Below are 27,500 nucleotides of genomic sequence, written 5' to 3' on the forward strand. Positions count from 1 at the left end.
TCTATCCTCTGGTTACCTCTGCCTTCCGTTTTTGTTTCAAATCAAGATTTTTTAATTGCAATTCCCAGTTCCCAGGCCTATTGTTCATTTAGTCATCTACCTTTCTCACCGGTTACTTTTTTTTTTAATAAATTTATTTATTTATTTGTTTTTATTTTTGGCTGTGTTGGGCTTTCGTTGCTGTGCGCAGGCTTTCTCCAGTTGCGGTGTGCGGGCGTCTCATTGCGATGGCTTCTCTTCTTGTGGAGCACGGGCTCCAGGCGCGCGGGCTTCAGTAGTTGCAGCATGCAGGCTCAGTTGTTGTGGCTCGCGGGCTCTCTAGAGTGCAGGCTCAGTAGTTGTGGCACACGGGCTTAGTTGCTCTGTGGCATGTAGGATCTTCCCGGACCCAGGCTTGATTCCGTGTCCCCTGCATTGGCAGGCAGATTCATAACCACTGCACCACCAGGGAAGCTCTCACTGGTTACTTTTTTCCTAATACTTTATTATAGAAAATTTCAAACATACAAAGAAGTTAAGGGAACTCCCTTGCCGTCCAGTGGGTTAGGAATCTGCACTTTTACTGCAGGGGTCCAGGTTCGATCCTGGTCCGGGAACTAAGATCTTGCAAGCCTCACAGCGTGGCCAAAAAAAAAAAAAAAAAAAAAGGTTGACAGAGGTCTGTGAACACTCACGTACCTACCACCTAGATTCTACTATTAATATTTTATACTTTGTCACCTATATATTCCTTTATCCATTCTTCTATCTATCCATTATTCTATCTTTTTTTGTTTTTGTATGCATTTCAAAATAAGTAGCAGTTATAAGTACGCTTCAACCCTAAATATTTCAACATGTGCATCATTGACTAGAGTTCAGTATTTGTTTAGAGGACTTTTTCTTTTGAGGTGGAATTTATATAGAATGATGTGCACAGATCTTAAGTGTACTATTTAATGACCTCTGTCTTTCCTTCTAAGTCAATTGTATTCTAATAAGAGGACTAACACTAACTAAGAGCATTATGAGGCCATACTAGCAAAACTTGTGTATTCATTTGGATTTTCCAGAAAAGACTATGAATACCACAGAGTACCTTAAAACTTTCTTCTTATTTTTGTTTTTATTATGTAAATGTGCTACAGTATAATGATTATAGTTAAAAGTGTTTTTATTTTTTCCATATTGTTCCATGCTTCACCAAGAATTCTTAGTATGGCCAATGATATCACATGATGCATGCTGGAATAAATAACTTGAGGATACTTTTATTTAGTTAAAAATATGAAATTTTAAAGAAAGGCTAGGATGGCCCTTTTGTCAGCTTCATAAGCTAAATATGTAAAAGAGCTAGTTAATTCAAGACCCTTTGAACATTTCTGGAGTGCTTTGTGGTCTTTTAAGTGCTTGCATTTATCTTAACTCATTTGAGCCTCACATTAGCCGTATTAGGTAGTTGGGACGGTTGTTATTTCTGCTCTCTGGATGAAGAAAGCAAGGCATAGGCAGTGGGAAGGACAAAGCAGCAGTTGGTCATACAACCAATTGAACTCAGATCCTCTCACTTTAAATCTTGTCCAACGGCAACAACTACAATCACACTAATTCTTTAGTTCAGGTGCTATTCTGGATCCTTGGATTTGCTTATGAATAACTAACAAATGTCTTATTGTACAAACTAGGGTCAACTGTAATACCAATGCTGACGCGAAGACTTATGCCAATATTTTGAATTCTCTATGATGAAATATTTAGATATAAGGCAACCGCAACCATCAGGATCCAGACAGAACTATCTAAGTGTGCTATATTTAGAGTGTGGCACACTGATATTCTGTTCTCACGAGAGTGAACAATATCATGATTGAAATGCCACTTAATGTGGCAAAATGCCTATTTTTTCAGAAATGTATTACATGAGAAGCTTATTGGAGAAGAGAAAGCCTAATTGATATACCTGTTTTGGAAGGTTTATATTCCACAACATCCTTTCTTTCCTTTAGGTAGACAAATACTTAATGACAAAACCATCTGGAGAAAATCAGCTTGATGTTGGGTAAAGGACTTAACAAAAACCAGTCAGTTTTGTTCTTGTCAGTGAATGTAAAGGTTTAGCTCTTGGTTTAGTTGATAGCACTAAGGAAGAGCTGGGAGAAATTAACATGGCTCCCGATGAAAAGTGTTCTTGAGAAAACCTCCTTGGAATAGAAACTTACTGAAAGTCCTTTAGAATCAGAAACCGGAACTAATTTATTCGCGGACACCTTTGAGTCTGTACCTTTAATTTTGGTATTTTGTTGAAAAGTAGTTTTCTATCAACTGTGCCAGAAATCTTATTTCTTTTAAGGTTTCCTCCATCGCTGGTGTAGAATGTTCTGGAGTTGTTAGAAGATAGTTGCATAGGAGCTGAAAACCAGATTTTTCTGGTATTAGTAAGTGTGTCTGCTTACAGAATACAAATAATATAATTTTTTTCAAAAGCACTAGATTGAAATAGGTAATGGTCGATTTGCCTCATGTGCAAATGAAAAAGGTGACAGGACCTGGCCAGTCATGCACGTAAACACCTGGGTACCCTTGTAGATAGGACACGAAGGATAAGGAAGACAGAGAAGTTCCCATTTCCTGCTCATTAGCCTGTGCCTCTGTCCCTTTCACTGTTATCTTTCTCTCGGGGTGGGTTAGTCTGGAGCTTGTTGAAACAGTTTTGTTTTTTAGGCGTTTTTAAGAAAAGATAATTCTTTATATAAATCTGCGTGCTAGGAATATCCTGGCAGCTCTAAGGTCTAAGACAGTGTTGGTTGAGAAAGATGGAAATTGGATTACAGGGAAAGAGGAGAAAGAAATCCTACATTCAAAAGAGCACCACCAGCAGTGGCTTCACTTTGCATGTCTCAGCTGTGTAGTATATTGAGCCTAATTTGGGTGTGATCCACTTTGGGGCCAGTTTATTCTTTGATATGAATGTTTTTATTTTTAAATGCATCTCTTTTTTCCTTTTTCTTTAAAATGCTATTGAAATTTTAAAGAATCAAGAAGAAAAAAATGCGTCCATAATCTCGTCCTCGTAACAAAACTGCTATTAAGCTTTTGCTACACTTCCAGCCAAATCTTTCTTCTGTAATTATTTTTGTGTGTCTGGAATTAGAAAATGGCTGTTTTTGTGAAATGCCTGCTTCTGTGAAATGTCTTTTAGTCAGTCCTTGGAAAGTTGGCTGAAGGACAAATACTGGATGATATCACAGCACATCAGCTAAATTGTCACTCCAGTCTGAAAAGGAACTTTGTGTTGCGTGCTGCATTTTTCTCAGTGGGTGACTAATATTTGTAGAGCATTACTATTAAACAAGTGAATGATTTTTAAAATGATGCTGACGATGAGGATGATGGGAGACTTCTGAAAAAACTCCTCTGTGGTTTCCAGAAATTGTCTTGATTTCTGGCTAGAAGTTATCCACTGCTGCTTTCACATATACATTCTTTTTTTTCTTCCATTTCCACTTAAATGAATCCTTTTCTTGTATCAGATATATTTTCTATGGCAGAATAATAAACTGTCTTCAGTCTTCATTCTGATTGACAGATATACAAGTCAGCTATGTGGGAATAAAAATGGTGTCAGCTAAGATGGGAATGGCCTGAGTTTTCATTGGAGAGAACTTTTTTGGAAGAATGAAGTGGTTCTGTTTTATTTTGCTTGAATCAAGTAAATTACAATACATTAAAGTCACTTGTACTTTTCATATAGTTCATACTATTAGGATAAACTTACTTGAGATTTTCTTTGTGACTCACTGTGTAATGAAATTTCGCCAGTCTATTTTGATAAAGCTAGGGAAAAAAATTAAGTTAATGGATATTTCACTAAATGAGAAGGAGGTCGTATAAATTGGGATGCATTCTCAGGAGTATTTTTTTTTTTTTTGCTGTACGCGGGCCTCTCACTGTTGTGGCCTCTCCCGTTGCGGAGCACAGGCTCTGGACGCGCAGGCTCAGTGGCCATGGCTCACGGGCCCAGCCGCTCCACGGCATGTGGGATCTTCCCAGACCGGGGCACGAACCCGTGTCCCCCGCATCGGCAGGCAGATTCTCAACCACTGTGCCACCAGGGAAGCCCCTCTCAGGAGTATTTTTAATTTCATATACCATGTGTTAGAAAGCTTAGATGGTCTTTCTCTTCCTTGTTATTTAATCCTGGCAGATGAATTTTTCTTCTCTTTTGTAAAAATACATCTATCTTATAATAATAACAATAAAAATAGACCCATAGATATATTCTTAGTTGTTGGCCTGTGTCATCACTGTTTTGTTCATCGGAGTATCTTTGGCATCTCCCATAGTACCTACCTGGCAATAGCAGGCACTCAGAATTTGTTGCATAGAGGGTGTTGGTTATTGCTAATTGCAGAGTAATAAACCTTCATTTGTTTTTTATTGTGTGTTTTTTGATGTGGTAATGGTTTAAGTGGAATTGTTTCTTGAATTACATTAAAAGCCAACTTACCCTTGTAGCTTTAAGGCTCTATATTAAAATTTCTTGAATATGTGCTCTCAAAGTTTTAGGCTGAATGACTTTTCTGAAATGTTTTTGACTTTCAAATGGAAATAGATTTTAGAAATAGCTGTAGTAACTTTAACCTGTTAAGTAGAATTACTGCTCTTTGCAGTTTTCTGAGGCTAATATGGTAATACATTCTGTGTTTAGCATGGTAAAAAGAGTTAGGAGGTTTAGTAATTAGTATAAATTTAAATATTCTAAAATTTATTGAAATAAATTGATAGTGGAGGACAAAGTGTTTGGTGACTAATTTCTTTAATTTATACATAAATATATAAATATTATTTCTCTTTGTTAAAAGTGTAAATGAGCATTAAAGTGCATAAAGAGAAGCATCCTAAATTATTGTTTCTTTTTATTTCAAGGCTGAAAACAGTGAAGTCACTTTTCACAGTTAAAAGACTATTAAGAAGACAAGATGGGGACTCCTGGTTCTGGAAGGAAAAGGACACCTGTGAAAGACCGATTTTCTGCAGAAGATGAAGCTTTGAGTAGCATTGCCAGAGAGGTAATGTCTGGAAGACCCCTCTCAACACTGAGTTATACAGATGAGAATGCTATAAAAATTCTGGGTGGAGGGTTGGAGATATATACAGACATTCATTCATTAAGCTAGTTTCAGAATGTTTACTATAAATAAGATGTTAAATATGCCCTCTAAAATACTGTATTAGAGTAAAATACAGTTACTGTCTCTTTACTTGAATATTTATTTAACTCATTTAAAATTAATTTTTCATTTTATTTTTGTGGATTAGTTGACTTCCAGGTATTTGTCCTGATGTTTTGAAATTTATAATTAATCTTCATTATTGAAACTTAAGGTAATTAGAATGTTGAAGATATGATAACTATATTACAAAAATGCTCATTGGGCTCTACAGTTAATATATTCCAGGAAGCACTGTATAAATGTTAACAGAAATAATCCTTATTTGGTGTCTGCTCAGATTCAGTGTCTTAGCTGTTTTTTGAATAATTGCAGTGGAATTTTTATGTCTAACTTTTAGCTAGTAATAGAGCTTCTGGAGCATTTTTGTTTTGGTTTGTTGACAACTCAAAAAAGGAAAGGGGTGTCACCTATCGAATCTCTGGCAGCATTTCCTGTTGCATATTGAAAATTTAAGATAACTCCCAGCTGTGATTTCTTAGTGAGGAGCCAACTTTGTTTCAGCCTCTTATCTGCAGCTGCAGACCTGACCATATACTAACCTGGTACAAGAATTGCTTAGAGCATTTTAAAATTGTATTCTTTGGGTGAGAATTATTCCCTCATCACTTCCTCTTTGTTATTCTTAGTAAATAACTCATTTAGGACTAGTGCTGTTTCCTTTTGACATATTACACAGTCTTTTTTTGGATCCAGCTCACTGTTACGTTTTTCCTTTTATAAGCTACTCAGCTTTTGAATTAGAAGTCAAATTTTGTAGGAGGATATTTGAAGCAGAGGAAAGTTATCTAAAAACTGATGACAAAACTGTGATAATACTTTAACAAAATTACTTTTAAAAAATCTGAGATATTTTTAGATAAAAAGGTAAAAGATATTTTAAAATGAAGTAGTGGATGACACTTTACAATGGTCTTAAGTATTTACCCGAATGAAGTATTTTGGAAGCCACGTAGTTTTAGTTGAAAATTGAAACTACTCAAAATGTTTGCTTCCAAAATTGGAGGAATTTACATACCCAGATTTCTGTAAGGGGGGAAAATGCCGGTATGTTTTAGGCTCTTTCTGTACTGTCACTGGGTGCTTGAACTCTTTTTTTGGATGTGATGCTTCATTTACAAAACTGGGTAGCATTCTAGCATCCAACACTGGAGTGCTTACTATGTGACAAATACTGTTTAAGCATTTTAAATGAATTAGTTTATTTACTCTCCACAAAATTGTGAAATGGGTTCTATTATATTCTCCATTTTACAGATGAAGAAATCATTGCATAGAAAAGATAAGTAACTTCCCTAAGGTCACACAGCTAAGAAATAGCTGAGCTTGGATTCAAGCACATAGTCTCACTGTGCTGGGCTGTTTTCAGTCTTCTCCATCTCCTCCATTAATATTTTGTTTTTCTATAGCTTTTCATGATTTTAAAAGCACTTTCACATCTTGATTCTCACAATAACCTTATGAGTTAGGTAGGATAGGCATTGTTATTAGCCTTATTTACAGATGAGGAAACAGATGAAGCTGAGAGATTAATGTCTGGAAGGTATCAGAACTGGGACTCACATTCAGCTTTTAAAGCCATTGTTTATTTTTCTGTATCATACTACTTCCAGAAGAGCTGGACTTTTGGAGAGTTATAAGCGTGGCTTTGAATTCTGGCTGTACTAGTTGCTGGTTGAGTAATCTTGTTAAGTAACTACTCTGGACTTCATTTTCCTCATCTGTAAAATGGGAATACTATGGGCCTCCTGTATTATAGGGCTGCTGTGACAATTAAAGTAAATAGTGCATGTAAACTTTACCATAGTGTTAGGCTTCCAGTAGGCTATTTTGTTGCTTATTAATAAGTTGAAATAGAAAGTAAGAATAGAAGTAAAATATTCTTCTTTTACAAAAAATATATTTATTAAGATAGGTGTTCTAAAACGTGGTTGATCATCTGAATCTCCCAGGTTGCTTTTTCAATGTACAGATTCCCAGGTGTTACCCCATACTTGCTAAATCTGAATCTATGAGGTTGAGCTTATAAATCTGTATTTAAATACACACAAACACACACACACACACAATTAGGAGTAAAAACTAACAGAACCCCCATAACAATTAAAAAGGACAAATAGCTTAATCTTTCTTTTTTTTTAAGTTAAATCTAAGAGTTTAATTTGTCTTTTCCTCACTTCAAATTGTTTTTTGAGGTAGACAGGGTATACCATAAATAAAGAAAACTAGCCTCTTTTTCCTCCTGCTTACCGTCTGCTAAAGTATCCATGCTTCTCAGTTGGCCCCAAATGAGGCAACTAGAGGGAATGAAGAGCAAAAGAAACAAAAGGCATGAATATGTTCTGCAAACTGGATAATTTGCATGCTAAAATGTGGAACCGAGTGCACTTTAAAAATTGTTGTAAAATACTCATAAAATTTACCACTTTAGCCATTTTTAAGTGTACAGTTCTGTGGACTTAAGTACAGTCACATTGTTGTGCAACCATCATCACCATCCATCTCCAGAATTCTTCTTATCTTGTAAAACCTGTTGGCATTTTTAAAAGATGTTGAAATGTTTGAAGATTGCTCCATGAAGGCAGGAATGTGGATGGATCTAGAACTCCCGCCGTGTCTGTAATAGGCATGTTGCTGCTTTGCTGGGTGAGCATGTATGTCACAACTCTGTGAAGATGTCATAAGAGCAGGTGTTGGAGGAGGTCAGCAGCAGGTTCTCTAGGGTATCAGAAGGCCAATCTGGATGCTTACCTTTCTCGCTTGTTTGACTTTGATTGTCCCACAGGTTTGGGGGGAAATGCAGTTGGAGAGTTGACTTTCAGTGAAAATTACCCGAAAGCACAGAGTGTATCAAATGGAGACCCTTAGGCAGCTAGCCTCGCAAAAGGAGAAAGATAGGGATGGATGAAAGCCAGTTATGCCGCCTTACCACGGTCAGTTTGGTGAGTGTTATGAAGAGTGTTCCTATGAGAAGTAGAAGCTTCTTGGAGGGTTTGCAAGCAGTCTTACTATGGCCTCACTGAAGCCTGGCATATTCCTCCTTTCCTTGTTGTAGAGCTGAAATTATGAAGAAAACATGTTTTCTGCACATCTCTTCAAATGGAAGTCATCAGAACGTTGCTTATTTTTGAAGCTGATGATTTGAAAGCCCTTGCAGTTCTAAAATTCTGTGATCTCTTTTGAGATTCAGGACCCAAAGAAAATTCATACTCATAACACACAACTCTCTTGAATCTAAAGAATCAATGACAGGCATAGAAAGCGATCGTCTTTTATAGGAGTTAGGGTCTAGTAAGTGGAATGTTTGGAGACTTTTACGTTGAGCAGAATTTACGTGTATACATATTTGGTGTGCAAACCTACTTGTAATAATAAGGAAGAAAAAGAAACTATGGCTGTTTAACATTTGTAGCTGCTAGAACTTGGATTTCATTTTTTTAAATAACTTTATTGAGATATAATTCACATAACATATAGTTCACTCATTTGAAGCATACCATTCAATGGTTTTTACATGATTCACTTTTAATTTGTGGTTAAAATATATATAAGAAAATTTGCCATTTTAACCATTTTTAAGTCTACAATTCATTGGCATTAATTACATTAACAGTGTTTTATAACCAGCACCACTGTCTATTTCAAAAATCTTTCATCACCCCAGACAGAAATTCTGTAACCATTAAGTAGTAACTCCATTGCCCCCTCTTTTAGCCCCTGGTAACCTCTAATCTACTTTATGTCCCTATGAATTTGTCTAATTCTAGATACTTCATATAACTGGAATTTTACAATATTTGTCCTTTTTGTGTCTGGTTTTTTTCACTTAGCATAATGTCGTCAAGATTCATCCGTGTTGTAGCATGTGTCAGAACTTCATTCCTCTTTTTTTTTTCCTTGTAAATAACTTAATTCCTTCTTTTATAGCTGAATGATGTACCATTGTATGTATATATTATACTTTGTTTATCCATTTATCTATTGATGGACCCTTGGTTGGATTTTATTATTTTGCTGCTTAAAGAGGTAAATTCCAGGCATCTGGAATGATGAGTAGTGAGAACCAGAAGTTTGTGGTTTTGATTATAGATTAGCAGCCTGAGAAGGATACAAAGGGAAGAATTGTGCTTAGTTTAAAAGATACTGTCCAGAGGGCTTCCCTGGTGGCGCAGTGGTTGAGAGTCCGCCTGCCGATGCAGGGGACACGGGTTCGTGCCCTGGTCTGGGAAGATCCCACATGCCACGGAGCGGCTGGGCCCGTGAGCCATGGCCACTGAGCCTGCGCGTCCGGAGCCTGTGCTCCGCAACGGGAGAGGCCACAACAGTGAGAGGCCCGTGTACCGTAAAAAAATAAATAAAAAAGATACTGTCCAGTGTTATTGTTTTATGGAATAATAATCATAATAGCTTGATAGAGCTAATGATTTTCTCATAGTTATTTAGCTATTTTATTTGAGTATTCATTTTTAGGCCATGTCGAACTAAGGATAAAAAACTCTTGGCAAGGATAGCAGTTTTTTAAAATGCAAAGAATTACCATAATCAATAATAATTATGAGTAATACCATCTTTCATTTAAGACTAAAGTAGTCTTGGGAGCTTCCCCGGTGGTCCAGTGGTAAGGAATCTGCCTTCCAATGCAGGGGACATGGGTTCGATCCCTGGTGGAGGAACTAAGATCCCACATGCCGCGGTGCAACTAAGCCCACACGCCTCAACTAGAGAGCCTGCATGCCACAAACTACAGAGCCCATATGCCTTAGAGCCTGTGTGCCACAGCTATAGAGAGGAAACCCGAACTCCACAACTAGAGAGAAGCCCGCACACCACAGGGAAAAGATCCCGCATACCTCTATGAAGATACCGTGTGCTGCAACTAAGACCCAAAGCAGCCAAAAAAATAAAGAAAAAAAATTAAAAACTTAAAAAAAAGATTAAAAGAAAAGAATAAAATGGGTTCCTTTTTTAAACGTGAATTTTGAATGTCATTCATTTAGTAAATGTTTATTGAGCATTTACTCTCTGTAGATGCTGTGTTAGGTAAGGAGGACAGGGAATGGACAGGTCTAACATGGTCATTTCCCTTTTTGGAGCTTAAGTTCTAGAGGGGAAAATTGACGCCAAAAAATCATTACATAATGGACCTGTTCTTTGATTTTCAGCTTCTTTTTTTCCTTCAAATTTAATGTCTACATTTAATATTGTAATTTCTGTCTTGAAAGCTGTGATTGTCAGTGTATATCACAACCAGTGGCATTCTTAGAATTGAGCAAATGTAATAATACATTTATTTACAACTGTGCTAAATGCTTTGAGTGAACAGTAAATGATTTCATTAAAGAGTGTGTGATGGGGGACTTGACATTTTGGGGGCTTTGGGAAGGCTTCCCTGAGGAAGCGCCTTTTCAATTGAGTTTGAAGGAGGAATGCAGTGATTTAGGGGAAGCAGTTGTCAGATGCGGGGAGGAGCTTTACAGTCAGAGGGAAGAATGTGTGACAAGCTTGGAGGCTGAAAGAGTGTGGAGAATTCAAGGAGTAACAACAGCACAGCTAACATTTGCTGAGCTCTTATTATGTACCAGGCACTATTCTAAGTTCTTTAAACAGATTTAATCCTCTTGATAACTCTATGGGGTGGTCTACTATTCTCATTTTATCCGTGATGAATCCAAGGCATGGAGAAGTGAGGTAACTTGCGCAAGGCCACATAGCTAGAAAAGGGTCGGGCTGAAATGTGCACTTTGGCTCCTACACTCTTAATATTTGCCTCCCGTGATATCACTGTTAACTCTGACACGTACAGCAAGGAGGAGAGTAGCCAGAGAGGTAGGCAGGAGCCAGGTCACACAGGCCGGTGGTTCTCAACTGAGAGTGATTTTGTCTAGCTGAGGGCAGTTGGCAGTGTATGAAGATACTTTTGCCTGTCATAACAGGGGGAGGGGCACGCTAGTGGCATGTGTGGGGAGAGGCCAGGGATGTTGCTAAAAATGCTACAGTGCACAGGACAGTCCCCACAGCAAATGTCAGTAGGGCTGAGGGTGAGAACCCTGATATAAGATTTTGGTCTGTGTCCTAAGAGCAAAGGAAAAAACATTGAAGGGTTTTGTGTAGGGGTATGACGTGAACAGATTTGTGCCTTCAGAGGATGACTTTCCTGCGGGTTGGAGATGATATCACAAGGAGACGTTAGTGGATGCGGAGAGATGAGTCATGAGACTTGCAGAGGCATTGGTGGCCCGGCCTAGAATGATGACAGTAGGGATGGGGAGAGGCGGTTGGAGTGCAGAGGTAGGAGGAGGTGCCCAGCGAGTGGCAGTGCTTAGGTGGCAGAGAGGGGAGGTTTGGGGTTGTGCATCCTTGGGGTGGTAGGCAACGTTAGTGCGAGGAGGAGGTTTGGAGAGGGAAGACCATGAATTTATGTTAGGACGTGTGGTATTTAACATGCCTGTGAGGCATCTAAGTGGAGATTTTGAAGAAGCAGTTTGGGGATTTGGATCAAGAGGTCAAAGGAGAAATCTGGGCTATACATACATATTTGAGACTTGTGCGCATGTAGGAAGTAATTGAAATCATGAGTTGTGGATGAGATTGTCTAGGGAGAAAGTGTAGAGTTGAGGATAATCACTCCTCAGGCTGAGCCCTAAAGAACTCTGTGATTTCAAGGTCATGTCTTAAGTCTTTCTTAATTTTGGCACTTTTTTGATCACCCTTTTGTGTTTGGTTCAGGTTGTTCTTTGCAAATTGGATTTGTCTGAAAAATTAACTGCACAGGAGGCAGAATTACGCTTATTTAAAATACCTTTCAAATGCCTTTAATACACTCAATGGTGGTACACAAAAATTTATAAAAGATTATGAAATATGAGTTAATTTTTCAAGGTTATGAAAAATGAATGTTTTTCTTTCCATTTCTGTCCAGTTAAAAGTTTTCTTTAAAAATTCTCCCCCTTTGTACTTACTGTTTTTAGTAGACAAATTCTTTGAAAGAGCAGACCTAAGTTGTCGTTTTTAGTCATTTAGGAATCTTTCCAGTGGCATTAGTACATGAATGCAGCCAATTCCTGTCAAGTGCAGACCTCTCTGTTTTTTCCCCCAAAACCCACTGGAACTGAGGCGAAGGAGGGTAGGCGATGTGGTTGGGCACTCCCTCCCGCCCCCCCCCCGCCCCCGCAAATCCAGGGCTCTGTGATGGCCAGCGTTACTCTCGGTATCTCACTGTTCCTTGATTTATCCCTCTAACCAGAATTAAGGGAGGATTATTGAGCCCTATTACTTAGTTTTGTGTCAGCGTGACTAAAAAATACTTGGTGTAAAGTTCATTGTCACAATCTTCACCATTCCCATGAGTTACAGGTATTTGGAGAAAAAATTCAGATAGCGCAGTACCCTTATCCTAAATGTAAGGACGCTACTAGCAGCCCCACCGCCACCCCCAGCACACACACAGAGTATCTCTACCACAACTGTGGGTCACATTTCCCCTTCGGTTAGATGCGTCATTGCTGAGCCAGAGTTTCAGTCTTCCTGGGCTATCTATTTACTAGATTGTAGTCAAACCTCAGTAATAAAGTCTGTAATATTAAATTCCTTCTCTCATTCCAAAAGAATATTTTGCTGTCAGAAGTTTTCTAAATAAAAGGAAGATATAGTTGTTTGACATCAGAAGAAAATGGGTTAAAATCCCTAGATTTTATCTAATACATATTGGTGTTTATGCTCAGAAAAATTTATATAGTTGGTTTTCACTACCAAAAGCTTTAAAAAAACGGTTAAACACAATTATATTGTAAGATCTAATTAAAGGGATTTCCCTGGTGGTGCAGTGGTTAAGAATCCACCTGCCAATGCAGGGGACATGGGTTCGAGCCCTGGTCTGGGAAGATCCCACATGCTGCGGAGCGGCTGGGCCCGTGAGCCATGGCCGCTGGGCCCGTGAGCCATGGCCACTGAGCCTGCGCGTCCGGAGCCTGTGCTCCGCAACGGGAGAGTCCACAACAGTGAGAGGCCCGCGTACTGCAAAAAAAAAAAAAAAAGAAAAAAAGAAATGCACCTCTTTAAAAAAAAAAGAATAATCGTTAAAAAAAATCTAATTAAGAAAAATGGTACCTAAGATTTTCTGCTAAAGGGAAGTTGCTAGGAAATTGAGTAATGATTTTTATTTGTTAATTTGGAAACCATAGCAACACAATAAATATTATGTCTCTTAATTTGTCTTCCAGTGTTCTTTTGGCATGAATGTCACGGAAGAATAAACAAAATTAAACACAGTAAACTCTTGAGTCTTTAGCTACCTGAATTAGTCATTTGCCTTAAATGTTTCACTTTCTAGAATTTTGTATTTCAAATTTCTTGATATTAAAGTGTGGTCTGTAAAGGTCCAAATTATACCTTATTTTTCTTTCTTATGCCAGTTGCATGGATTTTATATTATGGATATACATGCAGGCTGGCAATTCCATGTTTGGCTCAGTTCAGTGCATTTCTGTCAAATCATGAAATTTTAATTTGCCTCCCTTTAAAGCTGTCACATGATCACAGCAGGACAAAAGTTTAAAAGCTAGAGGTTTCCCTTCCTTTAAAGGCATTTGAGTATGTGTTATGTTCTATTCTTTTTGAAAAATGTTAAATGCAGAAAGGTTTTGATGATAATGTCAGTACCCATGAGTCTACATTAAATGATGCTAACATTTTGGGACAGTTATTGCAGACCTTTTCTTATAAAGATCAGAAGGAAGGGAGAAGACATTATAAACCAAGTTTAGGGCCCTTTATTTTACCCCCAGGCCTATTTTCCCTTTCCCCACCCCAACAGGGAACCACTATAATAAAATCATGAGGTATCCTTTCTGTTCCTGTTCTAAAGGTTCTAATACATATCACTATAAACAGTATTGTTTTATGGGTTTGTGTGTGTCACTTTCTAAGTGTTCTCAGGCACAGGGGTGTGAAACAACTAGAACATGTGGGAAGCTGCTAGAATAACAGCTCAGTTTGGCTGGAGAGATGGTGGGGGGAATGGGAGATGACGCTGGAGAGACCAGAGGGGCCGATCAGGAAGGGATTTGTGTGCTAAGGAGTTCACGTGTGATTTCGGCATCTGTGGGGGAGCCCTTGAAGGGTAAAACCTTCTTCAGATTTAGCCACCATGTAAAGAGTGACTGGTAAGGAGAAAACTAGTTAAGAAGCTTTGTTGTCATCTTGGTGACAGTTGATGAGAGCCTGAATTAAGGCAGTGATAGTGGGAATGGAGAGGGAAGTTTGGACTGAAGAAATAGTAGAGAGAGAGAATCTTGATGAGAACTATAGCTGAGATTTAGTGACAGGGTATGGACGGGGGGATATAAACGAGGGAGGAAGGAGCCTTACGGGGATCCTTCATTTCAGTTCTGGGTAATGGGACAGCTGATGGGGACATAAAGAGGAAGAGGAACTTTAAGGGAAAGATTATAAATTCCATTTGTGATATAGCAAATCCGAGGTTCCAGTGGGACAGCCCCAGTGTTTAATAGCCAGTTGGATCAGGACTGTGACAGAAAAGTCTGGGTTGGACACAAAGCTTTGCAGACTCTCAGTATCAACCAGGGAGGGAACATAGAGTGAAGAGAGTGAGATGAAGCCTGGAAGCTTTGGCTATATTAAAGTTTAAGGAGCTAGCAGAGAAAAATGAGCCCATGAAGGATTATGAGGAAGAGAGGTCAGAGAGTCAAGAGGAAAACCAGGAGAGACGAGTATTGCAGAAAGCCAAGAGAGGAGAGTTTTCAGAAGTTGCGTGGCAGTGATATGGGAAGCCAGAAAGGACAAGTGAGATAAGAAGAGAAAAATTCTATTGGGTTTGGTAGTCAGAGGTCATAAGTGACTTTGGCATGAGCAATTTCACTGAAATGATTTGGGCAGAAGCCAGAAAGCAGTCATTTGAAGGGAGTGGGGAGTGAGGAGGGAGGTGCTAGAAAAAGTTGGCTGTAAAGAGAAGACGAGGCAGAACTGAACCAGGATGGGACTGTTTGTTTGTTTGTTTGTTTAAAGATAAGACAGACTTTGAACCTACTTATGATGAGAAAGAACAAACCAGTAGAGGAAGAGAGTGTAGACAGAGGAGAGAGATCAGATAGTTGAGGCAAGGTCCCTAGGGAGGGTGGAGTTCACATCATAGCACAGAGGGTGTGTGTCTCTTTATATATGGACACGTCCATATATGTTTTATATGTATATTTTATATAACTTTACATTTGTGTTTTATGTGTATATACATATATTTTATATTTATATTGCCATGTAGCTTTATAATGAACTCTCTTGCCTTTGACTCTTAGGATGATGGATTCAAACTATTTTTTTTAAGTGGATATAACTTTGTTTCCCCCCAGAATATTCAGCCCCCCCAGAATAGTTCCAAATGAAGTTTGACATGTGGGTTATATTCCAAGGAAACAGAGGGCACTGTCCAGTGGATAGGATAGATCCTGCTTTACTTGTAGACCCACAGGACAGTTATAATAGGATTGGCCTTAGCTGAGTTTCTGATTTGGAAATTGATTTGGGCTGATTTGGTTTATTTTAGCCTGTTCAGTGTTTATTTGACCTAAGCAGTAACAGAATCTAAATTTAAAATTCTGAAAGTGTAAGGATGCTTTTGGATATTGGGCATCATAAAGTATATTATGGCTAATCAACCACTTGTTCCTTGGTGCAGATTAATTTAACAGTGTGTAATGTGGAAATAACACGGATAGGAGGAGAGTTGGAATGGAGAAAGTGAAGTTAGAATTAGGAAATAAAGTATCCTAGGTGGAAGTGTAAGGGCCTGCTTGTAAGAGGGGGAGTCTGTAGAAATGGATATTAAAGGTTGCATTTAAGGGATATTGTAAAGAAGGTTTAGTTAGGAAGTAGGAGTCCCTGAGACTGAGTTTTCAACAAGGGTTCCATTTCTGGAGATTGAAAAATAGGGAAGCAAAAGCGTATTCACTGAGGGAAGATGAGGTTGCTTTTATTCACTCTTAGTATATGACAAGAGATCCACTAGACAGTTAGAAATGTAGGCTTTGATTCTGGTCAGAGCTTGAGATGCTAGATTTGAATCATTCTCGTTGGCTGATAGTTGAAAATGTGGAGTAAACAGATGAGAGGAAAGTCTGTGTAGAGCAAAAGGAGATTAACTACATTTGGGGTAAAGTCATGGTCAAAGAAAAAAGGGAACCAGAATGGTACAGTTTCACAGAAAAGAGAGAATCTATGCTAAATTGAAAAATCACAGGTTAATTCATCCAAAGTAAACTTTTATTATTTGCCTAAGGATATGTTCTTACACTTGGGGTATAAAGATATAAGTTGTGGCAACATAGTTAAGAGCATTAACTGGAGTCAGATTCTAAGGATGTGGATCTCAGTTCCAATATTTGCTGGCCAGGAGATATTGGGCAGATTACTTAATCCTTCTGTACCTCAAGGTGTTACTTTGTGGATTAAAGGAAAATAAACACCTAGCTTTGCTAAGTGTTCAAATGATGGTAGTAATATTAATGAGGTCTCATCTTTTCTGTCATCTTGAAAGTTTGAGTTTTGATTCTATGAAGATCACTCTCAAAACATTGTTTAATTTTATAAATATTGAGAGCAAGGGTAAGCCCCCCCCCAACAGAATTAGAACAGTTTGAATTGGGTCCTGATATATTGCCAGAGCTTAATCATTATTTCCCACATGTGTTCCTTGGAGCATAATCCTTGAAGAATTACTTAGGGCTTATTTAGTAATGTGGTTAGGTAAGTCTGAGAAATGCTTTTTTATTTTACCTTTTTCTTGGCAATTCATAATGTGTATTATTAAAGATTTTTAAAAACTTAACCTGGCATTTTCCAGACTTACTAGATCATGAGTCCCTTTCTCCCATTTTATATACTGAGTTTTATGTGTTGGAGTTTTACATATTTTACTATTTATTTAATTTAGCATATTTTTTATTCACTGTGTCTCATTTATTTAAAAATTTTTAATTGAGATATAATTCACATACTGTAAAATTCACCATTTTAAAGTGTGCAGTTTTTAGTGGTGTTTAGTGTATTCAGAAGGATGCACAACCACTGCCACTTCCTAATTACAAATTAGAGACATCTCATCAGCACAGAAAGAAACCCCATACCAATTAGCAGTCACTCTCCATCTCCCCCTTACTCCAGCCCCTGGCAATCAGTAATCTACATTCGGTCTTTGGATTTTCCTATTCTGGACATATCATGTAAGTGGAATTATACAATATGTGAAGTTTTGTGTCTGGCTTCCTTCACTTAGCATAATGTTCTTAGGGTTCATCCATGTTGTAACCTATATCAGTACTTCATTCCTTTTTATGTCTGAATAATATTCCATTCTATGGATGATACCACATTTTGTTTATCCATTCATCAGTTGATGAATATCTGGGTTGTTTCCATTTGGGGGGCTATTATGAATAATACTGCTATGAATACTTAATGTACAAGTTTTTGTGTGAACACATGTGTTCGTTTCCCTTAGGTACATATCTAGAGGTGGATGCCAGGTCTTCTGGTCTATGTTTAATGTTTTGAGGAACTGCTAAACCATTTTCAGTAGCAGCTACACCGTTTAACATCTCCACTAGCAGTGTGTTCTGACTTCTCCACATCCTTGCCAACGCTATTTATTTTCCATTTAAAAATTTTTTTGTTATAGCCATCTTTTATAATATTTGAAAGCATAATGATCAGAATAATGTCTAGAAACCTGGTCCAGTACTTACTGGATTTCACAGGTAACTTCTGAACCTGAATTTCCAGTTCCTGAATTTTCCTGTTAACTTGATTTAAAAGTTTGGGTCATGTCAGCCTAAAGACCATACAAATACTTAAATGATTTAGGCTCCTGAATACTTATGATTTCATTCATGTCTTATGCTAACTTTTAAGTTAACTAACCTTTTTTTTTTGAGGTAAAATAAACATAACATAAAATTTATCATTTTAATCATCTTTAAGTATACAGTTCAGTGGCACTAAGTACATTTAGATGCTGTGCAGTCATCACAACTATCCATCTTCAGAACTTTTTCATCATCCTTACTGAAACTCTGTACCCATTAAATAATAACTCCCCATTCCCTTGTCCCCACCAGCCCCTGGAAACCACTGTTCTACTTTCTATCTCCATGGTATTTGACTACTTTAGATCCTTGAGATAAGCAGAATCATTTAATATTTGTCCTTTTGTGTCTGGCTTATTTCACTTAATAATGTCTTCAACAACATTGTAAAACAACTATACTCCAGTAAAACTTTTTTTTTAAGACTCAACTTCCTCATATATTTTATTTATTTGTTTGTTTGTTTGTTTGTTTATGGCTGCATTGGGTCTTCATTGCTGTTGCACGGGCTTTCTCTAGTTGTGGCAAGCGGGGGCTACTCTTCATTGTGGTGCACCGGCTTCTCATTGTGGTGGGCTTCTCTTGTGGCTGAGCACGGGCTCTAGGTGTGTGGGCTTCAGTAGTTGTGGCATGCAGGCTCAGTAGTTGTGGCTCACAAGCTCTAGAGCCCAGGCTTAGAAGTTGTGGTGCACGGGCTTAGTTGCTCCGTGGCACGTGGGATCTTCCTGGACCAGTGCTCGAATCTGTGTCCCCTGTATTGGCAGGCAGATTCTTAACCACTGCGCCACCAGGGAAGTCCTCCAATAAAATTTAATTTAAAAAAAAGTCTTCAGAATTCATCCATGTTGTAGCCTGTGTCAAAATTTACTATTAAATTATTATTATTATGTAGCATTTTAAAGGCTACATAATATTCCATTGTATGTACATAACACATTTTGTTTATCCATTCATCTGCTGATGGACATTTGGGTTGTTTCCACCTTTTGGCTATTATGGATAATGCTGCTATGACCATTGGTATACAAATACCTGTTTGGGTCTCTACTTTCCATTCTTTGTTGTATGTACCCAGAAGTGGAATTATTGGATCAAGTGGTGATTCCATGTTTATTTTTTTTTAACCAACTTTGTTTTGAACTCAGTTAAATCCTCATGGTCCTTTAGTTTTTTATCTTTTTTATTTTATATCTGTCAGGGTGGGTTAAAACGAATTTGCAGTAGCTCTTTTATGCAATAGTATTCTGAGGGGAAAGTGCTAGTGTTGGTACTTAGAAGTATGCTTTGTGTACTTATAATTTGACTATTTCAAAATATGTCAGTATAAGAATAGAGTACACGTCTTGTCTTACCAGATTGGAATCACCGTTAGCTCCTTGCTACTCCTGTCAGGCACGTGGAAGCAATGTACAGAAAAAAAACAGATAAAGTAATTTTAAATCGTCTTTACCTTTTTAAAGCTTGCCTTATTTAATACCAACTCCAAGGGAGGTAGTATCTGAGTTTTGCATAAAATTGGCTAAGTAACAAAGAGAAGGATGTTTTTCTGGCTCTGAAGCCCATGTTCTTTCTGTTATACAGCAGTTAGGTCCCTTCCTTTTTTTTTTTTTAATTTTTAAATTTAATTTTTTATTTTGGGGTATAGTTGATTTACAGTGTTGTGTTAGTTTCAGGTGTACAGCTAAGTGATTCAGTTATACATATATTATACATATATCCATTCTTTTTCAGATTCTTTTCCCATATAGGTTATTACAGAATATTGAGTAGAGTTCTTTGTGCTATACAGTAGGTCCTTTTGTTGTGCAAGAAGTTGTATTAGAGAATAGATTTCAATTACCTATAATTTAGGTTTGGTGAGAGAAGTCCCGTTTTAGAATAGATTGTGCAGAATTGGCCACAGATCTCAGGAGGATGAAATTGGCATTCTCAATAAATTTCTAAGGGAAGCTACAAGTGCAAAGCTAATATAAGTGTAAATGAAAATTCCTACACATTGCTGTGGCTTTCTTAAGTTAAAAAGAGAGATTTGAAAATTTTTCCCAGAAAAATGATAATTTCTAATTTTAAAACGTATTTGTTATCTGCTGAAGCATAACTTAGCCTTGAAGTCTTTCTCTATAAAATACAAACTCTGGTAAGAAAATGGTGACCATTCATAGAGGGGTAAAGAAGGTGGGGAATGTAGGGTTTTTAATGATAGAGGCCAATGTAAAATTCATGTGAGAACACTAATTGCTCTGGTGATGACAGTGTGAGAGCTTTCGGTTGGCAGATTTCCGTTCACTTTGCAGCGTTTTTGCTACTTAAAGGTCAGTTAAACAGACTAGGAAATTGCCAAAATTGGGGTAGTTGAAAAAGTAGTAACCATTAAACTGTCTCCTCTTCTTAGAAGCCTGCTGTGACCTTGCCAGGCAAAACTGATTGCTCCTCCCTGCATGCTTCCTTCCCTTTAAACATTGTGTTTGTCTCCCTTGGCTAGTTTGTGAACGTCTTCAGGGCAGAGGTGGCATGTCTTAACTCTGTATTTTCAGTGCTCAGTATAATTGCTTACACACAGAAGACCACTTTAAACATTGGCTGAGTCTCTTCCTAGTGTGAGACTTAGGCACAAATATAATAGCATGAGAAGAAGCAGCTACTGTCATTATCAGAAGAGAGGGGATCTGAATCAGAGTTGGGATGTGGCCAAGAACTGAGGAAACCACCGCAAGGGAAACCAGAGAGATTTTTTTGTTTCATGTGGTACATCAAGCTGTTTCGTTGGCTCATTTCCTCGATACTTTGGCCCATGACCTGAAAATCTCTTGTTTATTTAGCAGGCACTGAGGCATGAAATTTGTGGGGTGACAGAAGTATGTAATTTTAATACCATATAATACCATGTAGTACATATAATACAGTGTAATAAGCCACAGTAGGCACATGTCCATAGGGTATTACTCTGTGAAAGAGGGACTGGGGGAACCCTTCATAGAAGGTAGCACGGTAGCTGAAGAAGAGAGAAGGGAGAATACCTCCTGCCAGCAGTCTGTGAAGAGAGGCTTAACCTCCCAGCACAGTAGATAGAGTCCAGGAGTGGAGGAAGGTGGATGCGGCTGGCGCAGGTGGGGCACATAATGGGAAATAAGGTGGAGAGATGACTGGGAGAAACCTTAATCTCTGCTTTTGCTTTTCGTCTCCTGTCTTCTCCTTGTGCTAGTCTATGGAATTTTTGCTTTAACCATGAGTAATGGGGAGCCACTGGAGTATTTTACACAGCAGAATGATTGACATGATCAGAAACAAAGGCAGACTGGCAATCATGTAACCACATAGAGGATGAATTGAAGGGCAGAATCTGGAGTTGGGTAGATGGATTTGGAGACTGTTGCAGTATCCAAACAAGAGATAAAGAGTTCCTATTGTATGATTTCATTTATATGCTATGTCCAGAAGAGGCAGATTCATAGAGACAGAAAGTAGATTAGTGGTTGCTAGGGTCTGGGTTTGGGTAACGGGGAGTGATGACTGATGGGTACAGGTTTTCCTTTTGGGGTGATGAAAGTATCCTGGAATTAGATAGTAGTGATAATTGTGCAACTTTGTGAATGTACTTGAAAACCCACTGAATTGTATGTTTTTAAGTTGTGGATTTGATGGTGTGTGAATTATATCTCAATGGAAAGAGAGAAAGAGAGGAAGAGTTCCTGAAACAAGCAGGAACAGTGAGCATAAAGAAACCTGAGATGGGTTGGAGAGAAACTCAGTGGTCCAGAATTGACAGGACTTGGAGAGGGAATACTGGCAAGGTTCAAAGTGAAATAGAGGCTGGCCCTGCAGTTTCTAATCTGTATGATTGAATTGATGGGGAAGAAAATTCTGGAAAAAGCAAGTGTGTAGAAACATATAATGAATTGTGTGAAATGTTTTGAATGTGTAATCAAGGCAAGCAGTTGACGGTAAAGGCCCAGATTTCAGGAGAGACTCTGGGACTAGGAAAAGAAGTGAGTACGGATGGGATGTTGATGGAGGAAGTCAGTCGGGCTGCTGGTGGATGACATCTTGCCCCCCACCCTCTTTGGGAAGTAATGTCCCATTGGCTCCTTGTCCTTCAAGCTGATGTACAGGTGTGGTGCTGGTGGTGGTGGTTTTTAAATAAAGCTGAATCTTTACATTACTTTTCAGGCAGAGGCAAGACTGGCAGCAAAACGGGCTGCCCGAGCAGAAGCAAGAGATATCCGCATGCGAGAACTGGAACGGCAACAAAAAGAGGTAATTTGGGTGGATAACCCTGATTTAGTGTTGGTCTCAAAAATATCAATACTTGGCTAGTTTCCGTCTGAAGTAAAACTGGTTTCTTCTGAAACACTGGGAATAGAATAACCTGATGTATATATTTTAACAAGCCATTTATGTCAGCAAGTTAAATGCAATATTTGTTTTAAATCATAACAGCAAACACATACATAGCTCTTACTCATTATAAGTTATTATTGTGTAATAAGTGCTTGCAACAGCTAAAGTAGGCTTAGCGATGACAAAGTTATTTCCTGTGGTCCTAAATGTCCTAGAATTTTGACTAATTATGTTATGATGTCTGCATAGTAAAACTGAAATCATACAACCTTACAGTTTGTAAGCATATTTAATAATAGAAGAAAATATTCATCTAAGAAAATGGAAAAAAAGCACAACTGTAAGATGGGTGGAACTCCAGTTTTGTGTTACAAAAACTAGTATCTGTATATAGGTCAAAAACTACTGGAAAGAAGTGATTACTACCAGTACTTTGGTTTATCTATGGTGGAATTATGATTGGTTTTATGTTCTTATGCTTTTCTGTAGTTAATACATTTCAATATGTTTTAATTATTGGAAAGAAAAGCAAAAAAATTTTCTAAGTAGGCATATAGAAATTGGGTTGCTTTAAAATAAAACAAATACTCTTTTTTACTCTTTCCTTCTGACATTGACCTAGCTCTGAAAATTCCCATAAAAAATATTTCTGATGTTGTATTAGTACGAAGTGGGGTGTAAAACCTGCAGGGCAGTATTAAACACTTTAGAGGTTGGTGGTGGATCTTCTGTTAATGTGTTAAAGAGATGTGCATAGAGTCCATATTGTCACAGCTCAAAAACAAAACCAAAAGCAGTTAATATATTGCTAAATTTTTTAACCTCATAGCTTCAAATATGAATGCAATTCTTGGCTTGAAATGAAAATGTGACAATGTATTGTCTTTTATACTCCTAAAATTATAAGGATACAGTTATTAAGTATAAGTTTTATTTATAGTTCTCTAAACTACAGAGGACCATATATCTCTATTATTGAGCATATTTAGCTTAGTATGTTCTGTATTTTGAATGTGTAACAACTTTGAATTAACAATCATTGCTGTTCAGGGCAAATGTATGTGATTAATTTAAGACTTTTCATAGAATGCAGTATGTTGGATGCTTTAGTTTATGAAACTTTTGCATTTGTAGCACTCTTATCATTCCTTTGATCGGAAATGGGGACAGATTCAGAAGTGGCTGGTAGGCCAGGATTGCCTGCCCTGCATGTTGTGATCAGTTGCTGAAATATGCAGTCTCAAAGTAAAACATTGACTAATCGTTTGCCAAGTAGGAGTGTTTGTCATGTTTGAACCTAAAGGTCAGAGAGTGTCTCTTCTGCCTGTAGTGGACCAAGTGTGTGCTTGGAGTCCAGCCATTTCTGTTCTAGTTACAGCCTCACACTCATCTCATGAATGCTCCTGACCAAGAAAGATTGAGTAGATGAATGTGTTTTCTTTCTATGGGTTTGTTCTTCTGTCCCTCAGATTTGTCCCTCTACCCCTCTCATTCCTTCCACCGCCCTCCACCCCGCCTCGCCTTCCCTGTTCCCTTCTTCCTTTCTCTCTTTTTTTAAAAAAACTAAGTCAGCAGGGTTTTCATTGAGGGATGACCCAAGTCATTCTTTCATTTCCTCTGAAAATTACTTTTTTTGTTTTACCATCACTCCCAAATTTGTTAGCTACAAGAACAAACTGCAACCAGTAGAGTGTTAGTTACTGTGAATCATTCTTAAATTTGAACTTTTTTCAGTGTTGATAAGTCTCCCAGCTGCCTCCTGTTGCAGGGGTTGTTAGCTTGGTATGTGAATAGGCATGGGGGATGGGGCATGAAGCTTTAAAATCTCAGGCAAGGATTTGAGTATATGTATGTTTTCATGTGAAATGCCCACAGGCATTTTTATCATCAGATTCTCAGAGGAGTCTGTGATCCTAAGAGGTTAAGAACCACTATCTAATTGTTGCTAAACAAGCAACTTGCATAAACAAATCCCTTCTAGAATAGCATTCTAAGGTATACCCAGAATGAAAATAGTTATGACTGTATTGACCTACACATTTAAAACTTTATCATACTTCTCATTGTGATATTTTAGAAAAGAGAGAAAAAAGATGTTTGGTTGCTTAAAATTAAGCGAATCCTCATGTATGTGTTTGTTATTTTGGAGTGGAACCTGTCCTTTCTTGTTACTAAAGCTAGCTTAATGATTTTTATTTAGAGTGTCTTCTGCATGTAACTGGCTTAATATTACTGATGATGTCTTAAAAATGTTTGGTGTGAATATAAGAAATCGGTTTTATTTACAAAAATGGAAATACTAATTTCTTCTTTTAATTATGTATAATAGTTCTCAAATTAAATTGCCTAAGAGTTTAATGTCTTAGGGCAGACCAAAACATTAAATGAGAAGAAAAGTCTAAGTTAGAAGTTTAATATGTGATTCCTATGTTTAAAGGCCATGAAAATAAACATATTTTTTATCTCTGTGAAAGGTGTGCAGGTCAGGCAGTGAACATGCTAGATTTTCATGGAAGGGGGTTAGAGGCTTAAAATGCAGGTGGCAACTAACCCAAGTCTTCAGTAATAGGTAGGATTTGGACATGCAGGGAAGGTGGGGTTTAGTTTCGGATGGGAATAATTAACACTCTAACCCCTTCTGACACTTGCTTTTACTGCTTTAAAACTGATTTTTCCTCTCACTTCTTACCTTATCCTTGTCTCTCTGGCTGCTTTCTGTCTATGAGCTTATAGTATAAGTTGGCATGTGATAGTCACAATATAAAATATAAATTACTAATAAATTTATAATGAAATAATGTATATACAAACAATTGGATTGTCAGTTATTAGAAGGGAGAATCTTCCTATATTAATAATTTCTCCTAATTTTATTACTTTTTCGTCTGGGGGTAGGCTGTTGGGATGTGAATAGGGAACCCAAGGGCGTGAGGCTCAGGAATGAAGCTATTGTTGAGTGCATATCTGTGTGCCAGCACTGTGCTCATGCTTTTTATATATGTGCTCGTTCCCCATTATAAGATAGGTACATTATCTCCATTTTATAGATAGGTGATAAAGGATTGGTGAAGTAAACAACTTGCTTCGTTGTGACAGACGCAGAATTCTAAGGGATGAGAGGGTGCCCCATGTGCTAATAATGGAGCGGGAGGTAGAAGGACCAAGAAGAAAAGGGCCTATGTCTCTCCGGGCTTCCAATTGGTCTTAGGTTAGCCAGTGCTTCTGTTTATAAACTGGATGTCTGAAGCAGTGGCGTGTTGGTGACCTGAAAGAGTAAATGCAGTTTCTCAAGTTTCCTAATTTAAAACTGAGGGAATGGCTGCAGCCTTGAATTAAGTATTTGTTGTCAGAGAAGATGGCCAGGTGTATTCACAGGGTTGTGGGCTTTTTTTTTTTTTTTAATAAAACCACTTCATCCTCACTCCAAGTGAACTTTTAAAAACAGAATATGGGGTTTCCCTGGTGGTGCAGTGGTTGGGAGTCCTCCTGCCGATGCAGGGGACACGGGTCCGTGCCCCGGTCCAGGAGGGTCCCACGTGCCGCAGAGCGGCTGGGCCCGTGAGCCACGGCCGCTGGGCCTGCACGTCCGGAGCTTGTGCTCCGCAACGGGAGAGACCACGACAGTGAGATGCCCGCGTACCGCGAAAAAAAAAAAAAAAACAGAATATGTTTTATTTCCATTAATTTAACTTGAATGTATCAAAACATAATTTTCCAGAAAGCTTTAACGATAAATATCCATCTTTAAAGGCATTGTCCTGTTCGTTCAGCTTTGGATCCTTTAAACTAATAAGGAGACTCACAGGACAATGAAAGTGTTTTGTTTTCCTGACGTGGAAGAGAGGGATACTCTGCCTTGTAATTGGTACCTAAGAACACAGTTTGCTGAATTTTTTTCTATTGGCTTTCTGATGCTAGTAATTCAAGAAAAGCCAATTGGCAGTTTCAATACTATCCCAGAAATACCTGCAAAAGGAAGCTTTTTTTTTTTTTTCTTTTTTTGTATTCCAGAGGAGGAGAAAGCTCTGAGTAAAAACCGGGATACCTTGCCATTTTCTTCATGTTCTTTCTATGTAATCAGTCTGGATTTAGCCGGTATAGGTTCAATGGTCTGGTGAGTTAGAAGATATGAATGCTGATCCCAGCTTTCTGACTTTGTTGATTCCTAATCTTTTTGTGCTGCAGGGTTTTTTGTACTGTAAAATGAAGGGATCAGACTAGATGATCTTTTTTTTTTTTTTTTTTGGTACGCGGGCCTCTCACTGTTGTGGCCTCTCCCATTGCGGAGCACAGGCTCCGGACGCGCAGGCTCAGCGGCCGTGGCTCACAGGCCCAGCCGCTCTGCTGCATGTGGGATCTTCCCGGACCCGGGCACGAACCCATGTCCCCTGCATCGGCAGGCGGACTCTCAACCACTGCGCCACCAGGGAAGCCCAGACTAGATGATCTTTAAGAATCCTCTAGCTGTTAAAAATAATTCTAGAGTTGGTGCTAGGGTCTTTTCTTTTATACAAGGGTTTCCTTCTGTTTCTTCCTATTTGCCACTGTGCAAAAGTATTCCAGGTAGAGGGAGTAATTTAAGACTACCTGAATACCTGCCTTTCTGTAGAAGAGTAGCGCTCCATGGCAGACTCTTAGTAAAATGTGTGCTTTGAGTCTTTTTTGGTGTAATGAGAATTTGCTTTGAGCTTCCCTTACTGTTTGTATGGTTGCCACTAGCCATATGTGGATAATTAGATTTGGATTTAAATTGATTAAAGTAAAAAATTTCTCTCCTCAGTTGTACTTCTAGCAGTTCAAGTGCTCAGTAGCCACATGTGGCTAGTGGCTACCATACTAGACAGCACAAACATAGAGCATTTCCATTGTCACAGAAAGTCCTGTTGGATAGTGGTTGTTTAAGGGGTCGTTTATGACTATGGAATAACCTGTATTCTCTCAGTTTAAATTAACCAGCCTGTATGGGTTTACATTTTATTCCGTAGTTCTTCTGAACTCCTTTTAGGCCATTTTTTTCAAATGGGGCTAAAAAGAAAGCTGTGTAAATCTAGGGGTATATCAATACTTAATAAGATAT

General features: G+C 38.2%; 1 protein-coding gene across 7 annotated transcripts in view; it reads left to right on the forward strand.

The window, feature by feature from the left end:
* The window catches only part of LRRFIP2 (LRR binding FLII interacting protein 2), a 118,491-nt gene that overhangs the window by 15,809 nt on the left and 75,182 nt on the right, over window positions 1-27,500 (forward strand). For 5 of the 7 annotated variants that reach the window (XM_082664500.1, XM_082664499.1, XM_082664503.1 and 2 more), the window contains exons 2-4: window positions 4,906-5,048; window positions 22,253-22,339; window positions 23,558-23,608. In XM_082664500.1, coding sequence (XP_082520626.1) covers window positions 4,959-5,048; window positions 22,253-22,339; window positions 23,558-23,608 — 228 coding nt within the window. In that variant the 5' untranslated portion in view covers window positions 4,906-4,958. The remainder of the gene's footprint in view (window positions 1-4,905; window positions 5,049-22,252; window positions 22,340-23,557; window positions 23,609-27,500) is intronic. The other 2 variants (XM_082664504.1, XM_082664505.1) reach the window with 1 other exon arrangement.

Source organism: Grampus griseus, assembly GCF_964374135.1.
Source record: "Grampus griseus genome assembly, chromosome: 10".
NCBI classification, from domain to species: domain Eukaryota; kingdom Metazoa; phylum Chordata; class Mammalia; order Artiodactyla; family Delphinidae; genus Grampus; species Grampus griseus.